This window comes from Drosophila eugracilis, unplaced genomic scaffold (assembly GCF_018153835.1).
Source record: "Drosophila eugracilis isolate 14026-0451.02 unplaced genomic scaffold, ASM1815383v1 contig_2062, whole genome shotgun sequence".
NCBI classification, from domain to species: domain Eukaryota; kingdom Metazoa; phylum Arthropoda; class Insecta; order Diptera; family Drosophilidae; genus Drosophila; species Drosophila eugracilis.
Genome location: NW_024572936.1, coordinates 154,732 through 175,234, shown reverse-complemented (window position 1 = coordinate 175,234; position 20,503 = coordinate 154,732). Strand labels below are relative to the sequence as shown.

The 20,503-nt window shown below is 42.5% G+C and overlaps 2 protein-coding genes across 2 annotated transcripts; both read right to left on the bottom strand.

The window, feature by feature from the left end:
• Window positions 1–12,448: 12,448 nt before the first annotated feature.
• On the bottom strand, window positions 12,449–14,501 carry LOC121529880 (lamin-C-like). The gene is made up of 4 exons (XM_041817884.1): window positions 14,362–14,501; window positions 13,867–14,095; window positions 13,365–13,695; window positions 12,449–12,567 (listed from the first exon to the last, which is right to left on the bottom strand). Exons 1-4 carry the CDS (start codon window positions 14,499–14,501, stop codon window positions 12,449–12,451), a joined length of 819 nt encoding a protein of 272 aa, XP_041673818.1.
• A 5,024-nt stretch (window positions 14,502–19,525) lies between these two features.
• On the bottom strand, window positions 19,526–20,039 carry LOC121529879. Its single transcript, XM_041817883.1, has 2 exons — window positions 19,986–20,039; window positions 19,526–19,933 (listed from the first exon to the last, which is right to left on the bottom strand). Exons 1-2 carry the CDS (start codon window positions 20,037–20,039, stop codon window positions 19,526–19,528), a joined length of 462 nt encoding a protein of 153 aa, XP_041673817.1.
• Window positions 20,040–20,503: the final 464 nt, after the last annotated feature.

Below are 20,503 nucleotides of genomic sequence, written 5' to 3'. Positions count from 1 at the left end.
TTCACATCAAGCGCAGAAACGCAAACGTAAAGCGCCTGCTGAGCATAATACTGCTCATGTTAAAGAAAGCACAATAGTTGAATGTGGATCTGTTTTGAATATCGACCCAAAATCACCGCTTTTCAAAAAGATGTTGTGGCGCCAAACGAACCTAGTCATGGATAAATCTGCAATATCCTTTAATGAGCCTGACCTCCGAGAACTTAAAAATCTGGATACGCCATTCAAGTGTTTTCAATTTTTTTTGAATGATACCATTATTGAACATATCACCCAGCAAACAAATTTGTATGCTACCCAAAAGGATGTCAATACTTCGTTTTCCACAACAAATTTAGAAATTCGACAATTTATTGGCATTCTATTTTTGATGTCAGTTTTTCGCTACCCAAATGTTCGTTCATATTGGGGGGAGTACGCATTTGGAACAATACAAAACACAATGTCAAGAAATCGCTTTGAAAAAATACGAGGAAATTTGCATTTTAATGATAACAGTAAGTTGCCCTCCAAGGATTCTGCCGACCACGATCCTTAATACAAAATACGGCCGCTCATGAATCATTTCAATGACAAGTTTCAATTAGTTCCGATGCGCCAACGCTTATCTGTGGATGAACAAATGTGTGCAACCAAGATGAAGACCTTTCTTAGACAATATTTACCAGACAAACCACACAAGTGGGGAGTGAAATTCTTCAATTTGTGTGATTCTTCTGGCTTTTGCTATAATTTCGAGATATATTGTGGAGCAGGTGACAACGTTGTTCAAACAGGCTCACCAGATCTTGGTGCGGCAGCAAATGTAGTTGTTCGATTGTCTCGAAATGTTCCGGATTTCAAAAATCAGATAATCTACTTTGACAATTATTATACTTCGTTGCCGCTTCTTGTATATCTCAAGTCTCGGGGAATCTTTTCTTTGGGAACTATTCGCTCGAATCGCATTCCAAATTGTAAGTTGCCAACTGACAGCGACCTCAAAAAACAAGTGCGTGGATATTCTACAGAATTTTGTGGATCTGTATCAGGAGTCGAACTGTCTTTGACGATTTGGAAGGACAATAAGGCAGTCCGACTTGCTTCGACTTACGCGGGCACAAAGCCTTTCCTGAATGAAACGAATCCAAAAAGTCAGGTTTCACGTTTTGTTCGTTCCGAAAAAAAGTACGTTGACATAAATTGCCCAAATGTTATCCACGAATACAACAGCCACATGGGCGGTGTCGACTTAATGGACGGACTTATAGGTCGATATAAAATTTCCGTAAAGAGCAACAAGTATACAAATCGACTATTTACGCATATGCTTGATTTGGCCATGGTAAACGCTTACATTTTGTTTCACCGAATAAACCAGCCAGACGCTAATAACGCAAAATACCAATTGCCAAACTTTCGATCAGAGATCGCATATGTGCTTTGTATGCTACAAACTCCTAATCTGCCAAAAGGACCCGGGCGCCCTCGACAAGTTGATGGAAAGGAAAATAAATGCACAGGGAGGAAAACTTTCCTTCCGATTAATAATGTACGTTATGATGCCGTCGAGCATTTTCCAATGTTTTTATCACGCGGTGACAAAAAAACTTGTAAGCTTCCTGGTTGTACTTCCGAAACTCAAATTGTCTGCCGTAAATGTAATATAAACCTGTGCTTTTCCCAGAAAAAAGACTGTTTCTATGATTTTCATCCCAAATAAGTAAACGAACTTTTTGTACACAAATTTTTGAAGCTTTGTGAATTTAAGTAACTTTAGTTTTAATTGTTATTTTATTTGTTTTTGGTGCTCATCTTAATATCATTTATAATAAAACATGTGATCAAAAGAATTTATTACCTAATTTTTTGTTGGCCTAGCTTCCCAAAGCCGCCTCTAGGCGGTCAAAAGTTATAGTCATATAAAACTCGATCCGAGCAAAAATAAATTTTTTTTTAAAACAAACATTCACTTTTGATACATACTGAATCCAAAAATAATTTTTTTTTTGAAAAGAAAATTTGGGCACTAGAGGGTTAATTTTTACGTTTTATATTTTATAAAGGTTTATTGCTTTTTTTTGTTTTGATTTTTTTTTTTTTTTTTCTAAGTTCGTTCCTTTAGAATTTTTTTAAGTTTTTATAAATTTTTTTTTTTTTAAGTTTTTTTTGTTTTTTTTTTGGTTTCACTTTTCATTTTATTTTTTTTTTAATTTAAAATTTTTGGTTATTTTATAATAAAAAATTTTAAAAATTTTTTTTAAATTTTTAGAACTTTTTTGAAAAAAAGGGCGAAAATTATGTTACAAAAAGGCTTCCCCAGGGAAAACATATTTTTTAAAAAAAATATGGGGCCTTTCAAAAAAATTTAAATAATACCAGTCTTTTAATTAAGATCTTTTTAATTCAAACTTTTTAAAAAATCTTTAGGGAAATTTTATTAACTAAAATTTAAATTTAAAGAGGGTAATTTTTTTACTTATTTCACTAAAGTCTTTTTATGAAATCTTTTAAAAAACTATTAAGAAAAAAAGCAAAACAATGGGAAAATTCAAACTAGTTTCTTGTTGTAAAAAAAAAATTTTTAAAAAAATTTTTTTTTTTTTAATTTTTTATTAATCAAAACGGGTTTAAAAATTTTGGCAAAATTTTTTTGAAAAATTTTAGAAATTTTTTAAAATTTTGTGATAACTTAATTTTTTTCTTTCTTTCTAAAAAATTGATTAAAAAAATCCTTTTTACAAAAAGGGAAATTCAAAGTCGTTCCAAAGCTTAGGTTGGGAACCACAGTTTGAGAAGAGGATTGCAAATGGAAGACGCGCAGTACCTAAGCACACAGCCGGGAACGCCGTCAGCCCGGAGAGTAGGTCGGCTTAATACTCTGAAGATCCTTAAGAATACCACTCTTAGATAGAAAAGGTCGCGTGACGAGGTTCGATTGTGGAACACCGTAGACATAAGGCTGCCTAGCGGTTGTCGAAGGTGAATATGTGGTTTGAAAAAACTTGGCGGACATATCGGCTATTGCCTGATCAGTTCTCGCCGTTGAGTTTTCAAACGTTAGTGCTGAAGGAAACGTTTTAGGTCTACGCTTAGTCTTAACGAAATTATAAAACTGTTTCGGATCCTGTGTAAATTGGGTCCTACAACGAGCTAAATAATTTTTATAACACTGAGCGTTAAGCACGGTAAAATTTGACCGAGCAATTAAGTATTGAGAGTAATTAAGCGGAGTTCTAGTTTTTAAGTATTTCTTCTGAAGCCTGAACTTTATATTTTTTGAAGGTGCTTAAGCCCTTGGTATACCAAGGAGGGTTATCCGTTCTGGGCGGGTACCTCATCGGAACACATATATCAAAAATTAGGTTTAATGCATGGTAGAATATGTTTAAAACTGAAGTCATATCATTGCATGCGTAGAGATCGGACCAGTCAAAATCAGAGATAAGAATATTAAGTTTAAGAAAGTCTGACATGCTAAAACATCGAACCTTTTTGACAGCCCTAATAGGCTCAGTCGCTTGGAGTGGTCCAACATCGATCGCCAGCTCCAGAGTGGGATGATAAAGATCTTCAGGGCGTGTAAGTGGTGGAACCCTAGATATATATACGGAGTCCGAATCTGAGATAAAGCATAGATCGAGTAACCGACCTAAAGAGTTTTTAACATGGTTAATTTGTTCCAGGGTCATGTCTAACATACCTGAAATAAAATCATTATGTGAGGAAGGTGTTAAAGCTAAACTATTTTCATTATTTGACCAGTTAATTTGTGGTATGTTAAAATCACCCAGAACCACTAACTGATCTACATCTGATAATAACGTAAAAACAGACTGTATGGCCGCTAGGTGCAACTCATACGTGGATGGGTCGGACTTGGGAGGGATGTAAGAACATGTAATAAATAAAAACCTACCAGGAAGCGCAAGTTTAACACAAATAAATTCGATATCGCCGAATTGAAGGTTAATCTCCTCGGATACAAGTTTAGAGTCGACAGAAATTAACACTCCACCCCCAGATCCGAGTGATCGATCAAGCCTGTATATTACATACCTACTCGGAAAATTTTCAGAGCTAAGAATGCCCGAAACCAGCCATGTTTCGGTAAAAACAATTATTTGGGATGCAAAAGAAAAGCTCTCAGAAAACAAAGTAGGAAGCTTAGTATGTTCTGATAGGAAAGAATGAGAGACGATGTTAGTTTTTTGCGAGGGTTTGCTCAATGGCTTTTGTTTGAGGGAGTTTTACCGCCGCAGGTCGATTAATTTTCTTTTTTTTATGTCCCGGTCGATGTTCTTGGACGAAAATGTGCTCCGGCCAGAACTAGGTTGAGCAGATTTTGTCAAATTCCACCGAGGGGAAGGTAAGAAGTGGGAGCGAGAAGGGAACTAGTGATCTGCGGCACACAAGAGTTTGATTTTTTACGCTTTGGAGACTCATTTAACAATTGGACATTATTAAATTGGGTGTCCAGCGCCGTGAGCAAATCGCTGGCTTTACGAAAGGCGCCGAGCACCTCACGAAAACCATTTTTTGTCTGCCGCATAAAAGATCTCATTTCCCTTTGAGTCCCCCGACAACTTTCACAGCAATAATGTAAGCCGGAATCGCCTCGGGCCAAAACATCCGATACGGTGGCACGGAAATTGGCACATTTGGCATGAACCATATTATCACAAAGCCAACACAAAACGCTCGGCTGGTTAGTTGTAATTATTTTGTTTCAAGATTTTAAGTAGCAGACAATTTCAGACATAATGATTTATAATTATTATTTTAAAGCACTATTTAATCGAAATCTGCGAGAACAGAAAAAGAAGAATAAAAACAAAATAAGTTTTAGATATGCACACTATGAGAAGTGTGAGGGAGCGGGGGAATAGATTAAAATCAAGATAAGGTATAGATAAACAACACGAGAGAGGCGCGAGCGGGAGAGGAACCGTTTATCGCGAAAGACGAGAAATAGGAGAATGTGAAAAGAAAATAATTTAAGTAAATTGAGAGTTTAAACAAAAGGAACAAAAGCTACACAGTTTAGTTCACTGCGCGAAAGCCAAACGGCTGAAGGTTTTATTTATACAAAGAAATTCGTATCGGTTTAAGTGTATATTCGTAAATACGGCAACACAGTTAACGAGAGTAGAAAAAAACACGTCCGTTCGCTTCGGAAGAGATTAGTTATGATATGATATGATTATGATATATATAGGTCCAATTCTCTGATTTGATTGTCCTTAAGGTGGAAACGGATTCGATTTTTTAAGTCCATGCTGTTAGAAGGAGTAGATTTTGTGGTCCATACGCAGCGCAAGTTTATTTCCGCATCCTGCCAGGCTCACTCTAACGCCCACAAATCACAAAAAAATAAAATCGCTCAAATCTCAGGATCTATTAGAGTTAGAAAGTTTAAATTCAGTACGTATAATCTTTGGACGCCAACGTATACGCCCACCAAGCTCAAAAGACGGATATCGCATTTTCTAGATAAGCTGTTATCTCGGTAACTATAAGAGATAGAAAGTTCGGATTAAGCATGTAGATTGCTATGATGCCCCTTTTGAGAATTGTTTTTTCTGATCACGCTACTACCACTCCCACTCTAACTAAGAGCTAGAAAGTTGTGCTTAAAAGTAATAAGAGATGACACTGCAACTTTCCTTTAGTTTTCATCTGGCCCACTCTAACGCCCAAAAACCGCGAAAAACTGTGGCGTCTACAGTATTATTACGAATGCCTTCGTTTGATCTTATATTACTATTATTAATTACTTTTTCCTGACAATCTCTATCGATTTACCAAAGAACTTTCAAATCGGAACATTATTTCGCTATTTATGAAGAAATTTAGGTTATAAGGCCTCATATGGGCAGTGACATCACTATCAGTTACTCAACATGCTTTCTCCGACAATAGGTGGCGCTTAGGGCATTTGCAGTAGCAAAATGAATATTTTAAAATTGTGTAAAATAGTAACGGGTATCTTATAGTCGCGGCACTCGACTATAGCGTTTCCTCTTTTTTTCTATAGTTTTTCCTAAACAAGATAGGAGGGAGATGGGGCGGTAACTGTTATGTTCGGCCGGAGGTTTATTTGGTTTGGGAATTGGGATGACAGTGGCTGATCGCTAACTGTGTGGGTATTTTCAAGAGATAAAAATTTGATTATGTATTTCTAAAAGCCTGGATTTAAGAGAGAGTGGCACTTCTTTAAGCATTGGGTAGAATATTCGGTCAGCCCCTGGGTGTGTACCCTGTGACCCGGCTAATGCATATTCGATTTCGGCTAGTGTGAAGTTTTTTTCTAAGCATTTGGCAGGTGATGACAGAGCTGACTGAAGATAAGACTGCGATAAATAGGCGTCTTTTTGGTTCACGTATTCGGCTGGAAAGTATACTGTCAGCCGAATAGTTTGACCAAAGATGCCCGAACTTTTCGGCGATATTCTGAGAACCTTTTACGACACCTGTATCGCACTTCAAAAATCGAAATGGCTGTGGGGGTACACCAGCCAGCCTCTTTAAGTCGGACCAAACTTTTTGGAAGAAGATAAAAGGAATATCCTTTATGTGAAATTTTCAAGACAAGTCCGTTTGGCAACAAGTACAGATTAAAAACTGCATTGGTTTTTTATAATTTACCAAGTTGTTGTCGGACATTCTGGCATTGTAAACTGTGAACAGATGTTGCTTTTCATTACTAAGCCTCTGAAGGCTGTAATTCCACCACGGAACTGCAGACTTGCGCACAACCCGTTTAGGTGGTGGAGTACTGCAGGTGGCTGCGGACCTAATCAATCAACCGGACATCCAATCCATAGCTGTTTGTTCGCACATAAATCTATACGTATCCCAATTGGCCAAATCTATTTTAAATTTATGTAGGGGAGGGGTAGGGGAGGTACTTAAATTTATGGAAAAATCAATAGATATGGGAAAATGATCATTTTCGTGAGGGTTGGCTAAGATCGACCAACTGCACCTATGTGCTATCTGCGGGGTGATCAAGAAGAGGTCAATGTGGGTAAGGGAATTGTGGGCGGATAGATGTGTGGGAGATCCATTGTTGAGGACAATTAGATCTTGTTTCGCTATTGATTTCTCGATTTTTTTACCTCTGGTGTTTGACTTACTAGAGCCCCATAGAGGACTCCATGAGTTGAAGTAGAAAGAAGCGTCTCCGACTCTATAAAGTATATATATTCTTGATCAGTATCAATTGCGAAGTCGATAAAGCCATGTCCGTCTGTGGCGGATAAGTCAGATGTTGTAAAGCTTTGATGTGGAGGAATGTAATTTGTATGTCAATGCTTACATTAAGCTCCAAAACAGAGGAGAGAATATTTCAGTCAATGTCTTGGTGTAAGTGGGGGATGTTTTGTGTAATAAGAACACAAACGCCTTGCTTAGCACCGATGTTCTGCGGTAAATTGCGGAAATAACCAATGTTGCCCTTGGGGCAGACAAAGTGTATAAAGTTATAGGGCAGATTTGTTTCTTGTAAACATAAAATGTCATTGGATAAATCTTTTATTAATATTGAAAGTTCGTAATAGCTGTTAAAATTCCGTTTATATTCTATTGTAATATTTTAATTGGCATAGATTAAACTTAAACAATAAGATTTATGTTAGAGTTAGTAAATGCAAATGAAAAAACTGGACTATGAATCCAATGTTTCGTTTGATGAATCGGAGTCGGATATATTATTTAAGACGTTAGAGTTGGTTGGGGATTTAGGTACAGTGATTTGGGGTGCTTTAATAAAATTCGACCGCGAGCGATCGATTGGGCTGATAAAAGAACTCGGGTCTTGTGTGTCGGGTGCAGCGGAGAGAAAAGATTTGTATGAATTTGGGAGAGATGAGATTGGCATATTGGTGGGAGAGATAGAGTTGGTTACACTATCGGGCCTCGGGGTTAAGGTGTTTGTTGTTGGTTTCGAGGATATCGTGTTTTGGTTTCGGGCGGTTGTAAACGGAGTGGATGCTGCGCTGGCGATAGAAGCGAAGGTAGTCGATTCGTTGTTCTTGTTTTTTGTTGTTGCTGTAAAATGATGCGGGCTTCACGGAAGCTCTATTTCTGCTTACTTTTATGCAGAGAAGTTCTCTCTGGTTCTAATATTTTGGGTATGTTGCTAAGGAGGCTGGATGATCGGCGCTACAGCTTGCGTAAAAAATGCGAGTGCAGGGTGGTGAGGGGAGAGGTTATTGTGAACATTTTGTGACTTCAGCTCTTCGACAATTTGTGTTTCAGGAACATAAATGGGGCCCTTGACAAAATTAAGAGATTGGTGGAGTTTGATCTCAACCACAGCTATGCCGGGCAAAGATTGAATCTTGCTGAACTTATCTGCGATTTCACGGGAGTTAACCAAAGGGAGCAGATTAACATCACGTAGGGTAGAGATCATAGAGAGCACTGTGGCACTGTGTGCTACAAGTGCTGCGTAGATCATCCACGACGTGGAAACAGCGTCGTGTGTACGATTTTGGACGTCGAGGGAAAGGAGCCGAGTCGTCGAGATCAGCATGCGAGCGTCGATCAGAAGGGATGCGATCACCAGGATGATCGGCATGGAGGTTGTCCAATCTGTGGAGGGCAACATGTCGACGAGCTGCAGGGAGTTCTTTGAAGCTTCTCCACCGGGCAGGTGGAGCATGGTAAAGAGGCATCGGCTCTGCTTCACATGCTTACGGAGTGGACATACGACCAGATCCTGCGATGTGCATGGTGAGTGCCAGATCAATGGATGCCGCAGGTTGCATCACCGTCTGCTACATGGGGCGGACGAGGTACGAGATGGCTGGCGCAGCGAGGAGGCAGGAAACCAGCAGTCAGCAGTTACCAGACGCAGCCCGGACAGTTGGCCTTCAAAGCAAGGTGGTTATAGGGACCACGAGATGAGCCAGCACTTGGCTGTCCCCAGAAACAGCCAGTACAGAAGGGCCCCGCAGCCAGCGGAGGCACTCGCCACGCTTTGAGGAACGTGTACGCCGTTTCAAGCCTGAGTCTGCCGATGCAGACGTTAGGCCGACAAGATGTCCAGGGCGTGCATAAGGATGCGAGTCTGCCGATGAAGTCCTACATCAACGCGGTGTCTAAGTTGGTCATCGGACTGAATCATTTCCTTCCTACAAGCCGTGTCAATGGATAATACGATGGATCAGATGGGGAAGGACTACTTCGAGATGGAAAGCTTTGGTGTGAAGCTCGCGTCACAGGTCACAGGTCGAACAGTGAAAGTGGGGCATCGCTACCAGACGGGCTTACTATGGAAGAACGACTATGTTGGTGTCGAAAACCCGAACAAGCCTGGTAATGTCAGGCTTGTGTTCGATGCTGCAGCCAAGGAGGAACCTTACTGAATTCTGCGCTTGACAAGCGGTCTAAGCCTTAAATATCCTTGGAGATGTTCCACCAAGTGCTGATCCGACCCGAGAATCGTTGTTCCCAACGATTCCTTTGGAGATATGGCAACGACGATCGAGACCCGGAGGTGCACGAGATGAACGTAATGACGTTCGCCGAGTGCAGAGCGCTGACCATGTGGAAAGTTTCGCTACAGAGAGCAAAGCTATTACGGTATCTACCCAAGTGAAGGAGATACATGCGGAGGCTGGATTCGAATTATGCCTCCATACAATGAGGGAGTGTTTTAGCCTGCTGATATCAACGTTCGTCCCATTGGGATTCGTTGTTGTTGAGAGAGATCTGGAGGCAGCAGATCCAGTGGGACAAACCACCACCGGAGGAGATTGGCAAATCCTTTGAGGGGCAGTGAGATGGACTCCGAGGGACAGTTTCTATGTGCTCGCCACTATTTTGGGGATGGAGCAGTTTGGACCGTCGAGTTGCATGTGTTCGTGGATGCAAGTCAATCTGCATTCGCGGCGGTGGCCTATTGGAGGGTGACATACGAGGATGGCAACATGCTGGTGAGCTTCGTATGCGCATAGACGAAGTGCGCGCCGATGAGAATGATGTCGATGCCAAGGCTGGAGGAACCATACTGATGAACACTGTCAAGAAGGAGCACAGTGTAGACATCAGCGAGATGGTGTTATGATAGGACTCAAAAACAGTGCTGAGAGTGCGGAACTACTAATATCGGTACTGTGAATGCCACCAAAATTATGCTTTTCATTGTTTTGTGAATTAAAAAAAAAGCAATTCAGTCTCATTACCAGAAACAACGGCACCACTGGATCAGATAGAGGGAAGCGTTTCCGACACCACAAAGTATATATATTCTTGATCAGGATCAATAGCGAATTCGATTAAGCCATGTCCGTCAGTCCGTCCGTCCGTCCGTCCATCCGTATGAACGCTGAGATCTCAGGATGTTGAGATTCAGCATGAAGATTCTTGAAGTCCCGGGACAGCGTAAGTTTATTTCAGCATTCTGCCACGCCCACTAAAAGAGCTAGGCAGTTAGTCTTAAGAACACGTATTTTAGGGATGCCGCTGCAACTTCCCACGAGTTTTTATCCGTCCACGCCCACTCTAACGCCCACAAACCGCGGAACACTGTGGCGTCTATAATAATATTATGAATGCCTTCGTTTGACCTTTTTAAACTTATTTCTGTTAATATCTTTCGAATTCCCAAAGATTTTTTAAATCGGAACATTATTTCGCTACTTATGATGAAATTTAGGTTATAAGACCTCACATGGTTTGTGACGTCACTAGCAATTACTCAACATGCTTTCTCCGACAATAGGTGGCGCTTGGGTAATTTCCATTAGCAAAATGAATATTTTCAAATTGTGTAAAACAGTAACGGGTATCTTATAGTCGCGGCACACGACTATAGCTCTCCCTCTGGTTTGTTTTACATTATAATATGGGCACATATGGCTGTTAAGACGGACGCGAATAGTTCCCGAGATTTTAGCGGTTTTAGTTTTTCGTGATTTGTGGGCGTTAGAGTGGGCGTGGCAGGATGCGGTATGGACCTCAAGAATCTTGATGATTATTCTCAACATTGTATCTGCTATAGTTCCTGAGATCTCAGCGTTCATACGGGCGGGCGGACGGAAAGACGGACATACCTCCATCGACTTATCTATTAATCCTGATCAAGAATATATATACTTTATAGGGTCGGAAACGCTTCCTTCTATCTGTTACATACTTTCTACAAATCTAGTATACCCTTTTAATCTACGAGTAACGGGTATAAAAACGTTTAATTACTAGATCGGTTTAGTATGTACAATGCGTAAATGGCGTCTCGCGACGTGCGTTCTGGTACGTTTACCGCAGCCGACTGCCTTTGCCCTCTTCTCATCTCTCACGCTTTAGAACGGATTGACAGTGGACAAAGTTCCGAGACTGAACGTTTCATCTGGCCTTGCTTGGTTTTGAGTGTTACAACCCGGACCGACCAACGCATCCGTCCGTATTTCGACGGCGCGACCCAGTAGCCATTGTGGCGGCGGGAATCGGTCGTCCTTGACTATCAGGAGGTCTGCGGTAAATGATGGTCTTCTTCTGTATGGGCACCGCTTTCATTTTCGCCTTCCTGACTTGCACTTGCTCTGAGCCTTCGGAAAGTACACCGCTTGGTGCAATATGTGCAATATCTATCTTTTTGTTCCTGATCAGTAAAACATCGATGGTGCAGTCGATCCATAGAATAATTTCCTAGTGCGTGCTGTCCACCTTTGGAGCTTTAGCTGTTCCTGTCAGACAACAGAGCAGCAAGGCGGAAACCTTGAGACCTCCCTCAACGGTGCAGACCCAGTCATTGGAAGTTGCATCGATCGGGACCTTAAACATCACGTTGATTTTATCTCCAACCGAGTATTTGGAAATGGGTGCAGAGGTTTCCTGATGCGCTGTCTTAATCTTTGCAACTTTGTTGCTGGGAACCTTCGCCCGATGGTAGTCACGAGCAGACACCATGAGATCCACAGCGTGATCAGTAGCGCGTTTCACATTTGAACGAAATTTGTCTCAAATCGCCAAGACCCATTCCAAAAATAGATGCTCGGGTGCTAGTCCGTTTCAGATGCAGGGACTGCACTACGTGTTCTGAGACAATGGTTTCCTAAGATCCATGGTCGACCAGGACGGTTATGACTGTGTGCAGACCCTTGTACGGGTTTCGCACGGTAATACGAGCAGTGGGGAGACGAACAATTTTCGAAGAAAAATTCGACGTAGCTAAGTTTGCTAAAGCTGGTTCTGGCACAAATTTTTGGGCTATTAACCTGTTACATTAGTGGCCGGATAATCACCCTTAACACAACTTTACTATATTACACAATACAGGGTGCGCCATATTTCATGGGCCGATTTAAAGTTTAAAGGAAATCAAAACAAACACATTTTTGAGTTAGTATAATTTACTATCGATAGATACAATTTATTTGGACCAATTTAAAAAACAATATGATTTAATTTACTACCTTATTGGCAATTGTCCTCTTTTCGTCGCATTTTTCATCACTCTCTAGAGCATATCGGTCGGTATGGCTCTCATTTCGGCACGGATGCTGTCCTTTAGTTCGTCAAGGATTTGAGGATTACAGGCATAAACGTTGCTCTTCAAATAAGCCCACAGAAAGAAGTCTGGAGAAGATAAATCGGCAGATCTCAGTGGCCAGTGGATATCGACATTTTTCGACATCAAAAGTCCAGGGAAATTTCATCGCAATATGACAGTATGCAAGCAACGTTGATTATCCGTGAGCACTGTTTTGACGTTTGTAAAACATGTCTGATCAAGCTGATCCGTCGATATTTGAGAAAAATATTCAATGCTTTAATCGGCCCATAAATGATGGCGTACCCTGTAAGTTATGCGCAATTGTTTTTGATAATTTTGTTGCAATGAAAATGAAAGTTAAATCTACCGCCTACAGCCTAATACATGAGTAAGCAGGCGGGCCATAATTTGTTTATCTAGCCAAAAAACAACATCTCAGCATTAGTTACACTTTATTTATTCGTTTGACAAAGTGAGCATTAAGTGATTCCCCGTTGATGCAAGTAGATTAATGTTTATGTTGTGAAAGTGCCTTAAATTAAGTTATTATACAATATAAATAAATAGTTAAGAAATAAAAAGCTTCTATTAATTATTATTAATTTTGATGTTTTCAGATTACATTTTTATTACAGTGATATTTTACAATTAAGTTGGGTAATTGCTATAAAAACCTTTTAGTCAAAGGGATCTAATAATAGGATTTGTTGAGCAACTAAGACTTTTTAGTTTGCTTTAGAATAAATACATCGGGGCAGTTCAATTTCCAAATTTTTATTACTAGTTCAAATTAAAACTAAATCAACTCCGCAAAAAAACTACGCCGAATGCAAAGAGGTACAACTTAACAACCAAAAACTTCGAGAAAAAACAGTTCTACAAAGCTGCCAATAGCGCATGCGCTGCAAAGTAACTCTAATGGCTACCTCATAGTTGCCCTTATACTTCACGAACTTGCCAGCGGCATCGATCTCCTTGTTCTCCACGTTGCCTTGGACACTGGCTGCCACATAGTAGTCCTTATCGTAGGCAACGATTTCCAAATCCAGTGAGACTGCGATATCCTGGTACTCCTGCGGTTGATAGGTCATCTCTTCGCTCAGTCGAATAAGCTCCTTCTCGAGCTGAGCCACCTCTTGGTCGAGACGCTCGCGAGTGTTATCTAGTTTCTGCTCCAATTCGCGTACGAGCTCAAAATCGTGCAGCACCCCCTTGCCCGATCAGTTCATCAGTAATCTTAATCCGATCGGCATTGGCCAGGTTGAATTTGCTCAGCACATTGAAACGCGACTCGTAAAAGCGGGCATTTATCTCAGCACTCCTGCACTCCCTGGTTTTCTTGTGCAGACGGTTCTTCACCTCCTCGTTCTCCTCCCACAGACGCTTGCTAACGATCTCGCAGCGGGCATGATCCCTGGCCGTAGCATCCAGATGTTCTTGATATTGCTCGTCTCGTGGGTGACCGTGTCCCTGGTGGTCTGCACCTCGATGCTCAGGCGGGAATTCTCTATCTCCAAGTTACGCACACGGTCAAAATAGATAGCCAGACGATCGTTCAGGTTCTGCAGCTCAACCTCCTCAGTTACGCGAGAGTAGCAGGTGGAACTTCGGCTACACGAGGTTGGCCTGGAGTGAAACCGTCTCAAGAAAGTACCTATCCAAAGCGTGTATTCTGCCCAAGAGGCAAATCGTCTCCTAGTTGGATCCACACGCTTCACTCTGTGGAAATTCGGATCTGCCAGAACCACATTAACAGGAACCTTCCAGTTAGGGACATCAACGTTCTGACCAGGTTAACGCTCTACGATGTGAGACGCCACAACTACTTCAATACATACCGATTACTTGGATAGGTGAGACTTCAGGCAAACATTAACCGATAAAGCTGAAGTTGGCTGGCCAGCCGTGATGTGATGAACTTGCGTGGCGGAATCAAGTAGCGCTCGGCGGGGAAGGAAGTCTCCTGATCGGCCACGAACGAGAATGTTGGCGGTTGGCAAGAACACTGCTTCAGCATGGCTATCCTGGGTCACTCCCGAAGAGTGGCAGCGGATCCCGGCTTGACTACCCTTAGCTGCAGAATCTCGTTGATGTGAGCCTGAAATGTTGATTGTCGATTACTGAAACGATTGCGCAAAAGATCAAAGGCAACATCAAAATTCGCGTCAGTAATCTCCAACGCTCTCACAGTCTCCAATGCTGACTCCCGCAGACATGAAATGAGCCACCTGTGCTTCTCCGTATTGGTCAAATGAGAATGGCTGTCAATCGTCGTCTGCAGGGCGCAAAAATACGGCCACTCGGCAAAGACACAGCTGAATGCTGGCATCGGCAACAGGGGCAATGAGGGAGCAGGCGAATTCACTATAATTCACCTTCTCCAGTTCCTCCTAAAGCGTGGCAAATCGGTCACGTGGACGCTTCTTCATTTTGTCGAGGGTAATAATGGTTGAGTCCTCGGTCCGCATCGCAGCCTTGACATTCTGATGCAGGGCCTCCATTTCTTTACAAGTCATTTCTGCTCGTCTCCGCAGCATCATCTGCCTGTTGCAGCAGCAGATCAAGTGGCATCAGCTCCGTACTCCATTATGTAATTTATGTAAGTGCACGATTATTTTAACAAAAACAACAAGTTTCCGTGGCACTTTTTAACTGATTATAATATTCAAAACGCGCTGTGATCACGTCGGGGTCTCCAAACTGTTGAGCAACTAAGAGTTTTTAGTTGCTTTAGAATAAATAAACCGGGGCAGTTCAATTTTCAAATTTTTATTACGAGTTCAAATCAAAACCAAATTAACTTCGAAAAAAACCACGCCGAATGCAAAGAGGTGCAGCTTAACAGCCAAAAGCTTCGAGCTACAGCAGTTCTAAAGCGCAAGCGAAAATGAGATAATCAAAACAAACTAAAAACTGCTGATAACCGCTTTATTTAAATAATTTAAAAGTTAAATAATTTTCATACAATCTTTAGTAATGAAATCGTAAAGTTGTGTCCCCTTGTATTTGGCTAACAAAGGGTCATTGTAAGAGGGGCAATGTAAAAACCCAGGCAATGCAAAACACTAATAGATACATTCACAGAATTCACGATTATTAATTTATGCACATATGTAAATGACGTCCCGCGCTAGATTCAACGTGGGTGTTCTCTCGCTTGCCGCAGACGACTGACTTTGCCCTCTTCCAGCTTTCGTTCTCCCACGCATCGTCCCAAAATGCGAAAGCGATCAGCTGTTGTTCTCCGCTCCCCGCTCCCAGCTTCCAGCACACTGGGACAAGCAGCAAACTTAACATGCCGCCCGCCAATGCTAGACTAGCATGAGAAACCTTCGCATGTCCGGTCCATCCTGGTTGTGGGGTAGAATCTAGTATGGGAAAGTAAGCAAGAAGTGTGCGCAAGAAGCGAGTTAATTATAATTGAGGTGTGTATGTGAGGACGCTTATGATCGGATCGGCAGTGGACAGAGCTTCGACACCAAACGCTTCAACCGGCCTTGCTTGGTATTAAGCATGACAACTCGAACCAACGCATCCGTCCCCGGGTGTAGCTCGACGACGCGCCATAGTAGCCATTGCGACGGCGGAAAACGGTCGTCCTTGACGATGACGAGGTCGCCAAGCTGGAGTCCTTCAGCCAATTTAAAAAACAATATGATTTATTTTCCACCTTATTGGCAAATGTACTCTTTTCGCCGCATTTTTCATCACTCTCTCGAGCATATCGGTCGGTATGGCTCTCATTTCGGCACGGATGCTGTCCTTTAGTTTGTCAAGGATTTGAGGATTACAGGCATAAACGTTGCTCTTCAAATAAACCCACAGAAAGAAGTCTGGAGAAGATAAATCGGCAGATCTCAGTGGCCAGTGGATATCGACATTTTTCGACATCAAAAGTCCAGGGAAATTTCGTCGCAATATGACAGTATTGCAAGCAACGTTGATTATCCGTGAGTACTGTTTTGACGTTTGTAAAACATGTCTGATCAAGCTGATAGGTCGATATTTAAGAAAAATATTCAATGCTTAAATCGGCCCATAAATGATGGTGTACCCTGTAAGTTATGCGCAATTGTTTTTGATAATTTTGTTGCAATGAAAATGAAAGTTAAATCTACCGCCTACAGCCTAATACATGAGTAAGCAGGCGGGCCATAATTTGTTTATCTGGCCAAAAAACAACCTCTCAGCATTAGTTACACTTTATTTATTCGTTTGACAAAGTGAGCATTAAGTGATCAACGGGGAGATGCAAGTAGATTTATTTTTATGTTGCAAAAGTGCTTAAAATTAAGTTATTATACAATATAAATAAATAGTTAAGAAATAAACAGCTTCTATTAATTATTATTAATTTTGATGTTTTCAGATTACATTTTTATTATAGTGATATTTTACAATTAAGTTGGGTAATTGCTATAAAAACCTTTTAGTCAAAGGGAGCTAATAATAGGATTTGTTGAGCAACTAAGACTTTTTAGTTTGCTTTAGAATAAATACATCGGGGCAGTTCAATTTCCAAATTTTTATTACTAGTTCAAATTAAAACTAAATCAAATCAAAGAGGTACAACTTAACAACCAAAAGCTTCGAGCAAAAACAGTTCTACAAAGTAACTCTAATGGCTACCTCATAGTTGCCCTTATACTTCACGAACTTGCCAGCGGCATCGATCTCCTTGTTCTCCACGTTGCCTTTGACACTGGCTGCCATATAGTAGTCCTTGTCGTAGGCAACGATTTTCAAATCCAGTGAGACTGCGATATCCTGGTACTCCTGCGGTTGATGGGTCATCTCTTCACGCAGTCGAATAAGCTCCTTCTCGAGCTGAGCCACCTCTTGGTCGAGACGCTCGCGAGTGTTATCTAGTTTCTGCTCCAATTCGCGTACGAGCTCAAAATCGTGCAGCCCCTTGCCCGATCAGTTCATCAGTAATCTTAATCCGATCGGCATTGGCCAGGTTGAATTTGCTCAGCTCATTGAAACGCGACTCGTAAGAGCGAGCATTTTCCTCAGCACTCCTGCACTCCCTGGTTTTCTAATAGATGGCCAGACGATCGTGCAGGCTCTGCAGCTCAACCTCGTCAGTCACGCGAGAGTAGCAGGTGGAACTTCCGCTACACGAGGTTGCCTTGGAGTGCAACCATCTGAAGAAACTACTTATCCAAAGCGTGTATTCTGTCCAAGAGGCAACCGTCTCCTAGTTGGATTTGACCAACTGAAAGAAGATCGAAAAACAGGCTGGTTCCAATCAGCAAATCCACAGGCTTCGCTCTGTGGAAGTTCGGATCTGCCAGAACCACATTAACAGGAACCTTCCAGTTGGGGACATCAACGTTCTGACCAGGTTAACGCTCTACGATGTGAGACACCACAACTGGGCGAGGCGAGACTTCAGGCAAATATTAACCGATAAAGCTAAAGTTGGCTGGCCAGCCGTGATGTGATGAACTTGCGTGGCGGAATCAAGTAGCGCTCGGCGGGGAAGGAAGACTCCTGATCGGCCACGAACGAGAATGTTGGCGGTTGGCAAGAACACTGCTTCAGCATGGCTATCCTGGGTCACTCCCGAAGAGTGGCAGCGGATCCCGGCTTGACTACCCTTAGCTGCAGAATCTCGTTGATGTGAGCCTGAAATGTTGATTGTCGATCACTGAACCGGTTGCGCAAAAGATCAAAGGCAACATCAAAATTCGCGTCAGTAATCTCCAACGCTCTCACAGTCTCCAATGCTGACTCCCGCAGACATGAAATGAGCCACCTGAGCTTCTCCGTATTGGTCAAATGAGAATGGCTGTCAATCGTCGTCTGCAGGGCGCAAAAATACGGCCACTCGGCAAAGACACAGCTGAATGCTGGCATCGGCAACAGGGGCAATGAGGGAGCAGGCGAATTCACTATAATGCACCTTCTCCAGTTCCTCCTTAAGCGTGGCAAATCAGTCACGCAGACGCTTCTCCATTTTGTCGAGGGTAATAATGGTTGAGTCCTCGGTCCGCATCGCAGCCTTGACATTCTGATGCTGGGCCTCCATTTCTTTACAAGTCATTTCTGCTCGTCTCCGCAGCATCATCTGGCTGTTGCAGCAGCAGATCAAGTGTCATCAGCTCCGTACTCCATTATGTAATTTATGTAAGTGCACGATTATTTCAACAAAAACAACAAGTTTCCGTGGCACTTTTTAACTGATTATAATATTCAAAACGCGCTGTGATCACGTCGGGGTCTCCAAACTGTTGAGCAACTAAGAGTTTTTAGTTGCTTTAGAATAAATAAATCGGGGCAGTTCAATTTTCAAATTTTTATTACGAGTTCAAATCAAAACCAAATTAACTTCGAAAAAAACCACGCCGAATGCAAAGAGGTTCAGCTTAACAGCCAAATGCTTCGAGCTACAGCAGTTCTAAAGCGCATGCGAAAATGAGATAATCAAAACAAACTAAAAACTGCTGATAACCGCTTTATTTAAATAATTTAAAAGTTAAATAATTTTCATACAATCTTTAGTAATGAAATCGTAAAGTTGTGTCCCCTTGTATTTGGCTAACAAAGGGTCATTGTAAGAGGGGCAATGTAAAAACCCGGGCAATGCAAAACACTAATAGATACATTCACAGAATTCACGATTATTAATTTATGCACATATGTAAATGACGTCCCGCGCTAGATTCAACGTGGGTGTTCTCTCGCTTGCCGCAGACGACTGACTTTGCCCTCTTCCCGCTTTCGTTCTCCCACGCATCGTCCCAAAATGCGAGAGCGATCAGCTGTTGCTCTCCGCTCCCCGCTCCCAGCTTCCAGCACACTGGGACAAGCAGCAAACTTAACATGCCGCCCGCCAATGCTAGACCTAGCATGAGAAACCTTCGCTTGTCCGGTCCATCCTGGTTGTGGGGTAGAATCTAGTATGGGAAAGTAAGCAAGAAGTGTGCGCAAGAAGCGAGTTAATTATAATTGAGGTGTGTATCTGAGGGCGCTTATGATCGGATCGGCAGTAGACAGAGCTTCGACACCAAACGCTTCAACCGGCCTTGCTTGGTATTAAGCATGACAACTCGAACCAACGCATCCGTCCCCGGGTGTAGCTCGACTCCAAGTTTTACAGAAATGACGTACCATAGCCTTCTGGATCAGGAACTGCTCCGCGAAGGACCTAGATTGTGGGCGAAACTCAGGAGGAGCATGCAGCGAGTCCCCAATCAAGAAATAAGCCGGCGTGAGCACCTCTAGGTCGTCTGCGTCCGCTGTGAGAGGACAAAGCGGACGCGAGTTGAGACATGCTTCTTTGCTTATAAGTACCGTAGTCAACTCCCCATAGATGAGCCGTCGATCCGCAATGATCCTTTTCAGGTGATGTTTCACCGACTTCACGTTAGCCTCCTCCGCCGAAATTGGGCGACTGCGGAGGGTTGAAGTGCCACGTTGTCCGTTGTGACGCGAGCTTGGGGGCTATAAGGTGATCGTTATCTTCTTGAAGCTTACAGTAGAACTTCTTCATTACATTGTCCGCACCCACAAAGTTTGTTCCATTGTCACTGTAGAGGTGCTGAACCATCTCCCTCCTCCCGGTGAATCTGACCATCGCCAGCAGAAAATGTTCCGCGGTGAGGCCTGTCACCGCTTCCAAATGCACTGCCTTTGTTGCAAGGCAAATGAAAACGGCGATGTACCCCTTGTAGGGGGGATCACTCGATGAAGCGGCAAGTCTCCCATGAGCTGAGCCGAAGCGGAGGGCTGTGCCCGGAAACACTGGACACATTTCCGCACAGCTCTTCGAACTGCCTGCCTTCCTGTCACTATCCAGAACCGCTGGCGGGTATGCGCTAACGTCAGCTGCGCACCTCCGTGTAGAGTCAAAACATGCGAGTGCCGAATTACCAGCTCAGTGAAATGATGGGAACTTTGGAGTATTATCGGATTCCGGCGCTCATATGGCAAGTTAGAATGCCGTAGTCGCCCCCTCACTCGCAGGATGCCTTCCGACAAGATCGGCGACAAGCTCAAGAGCTTACTTTGCGC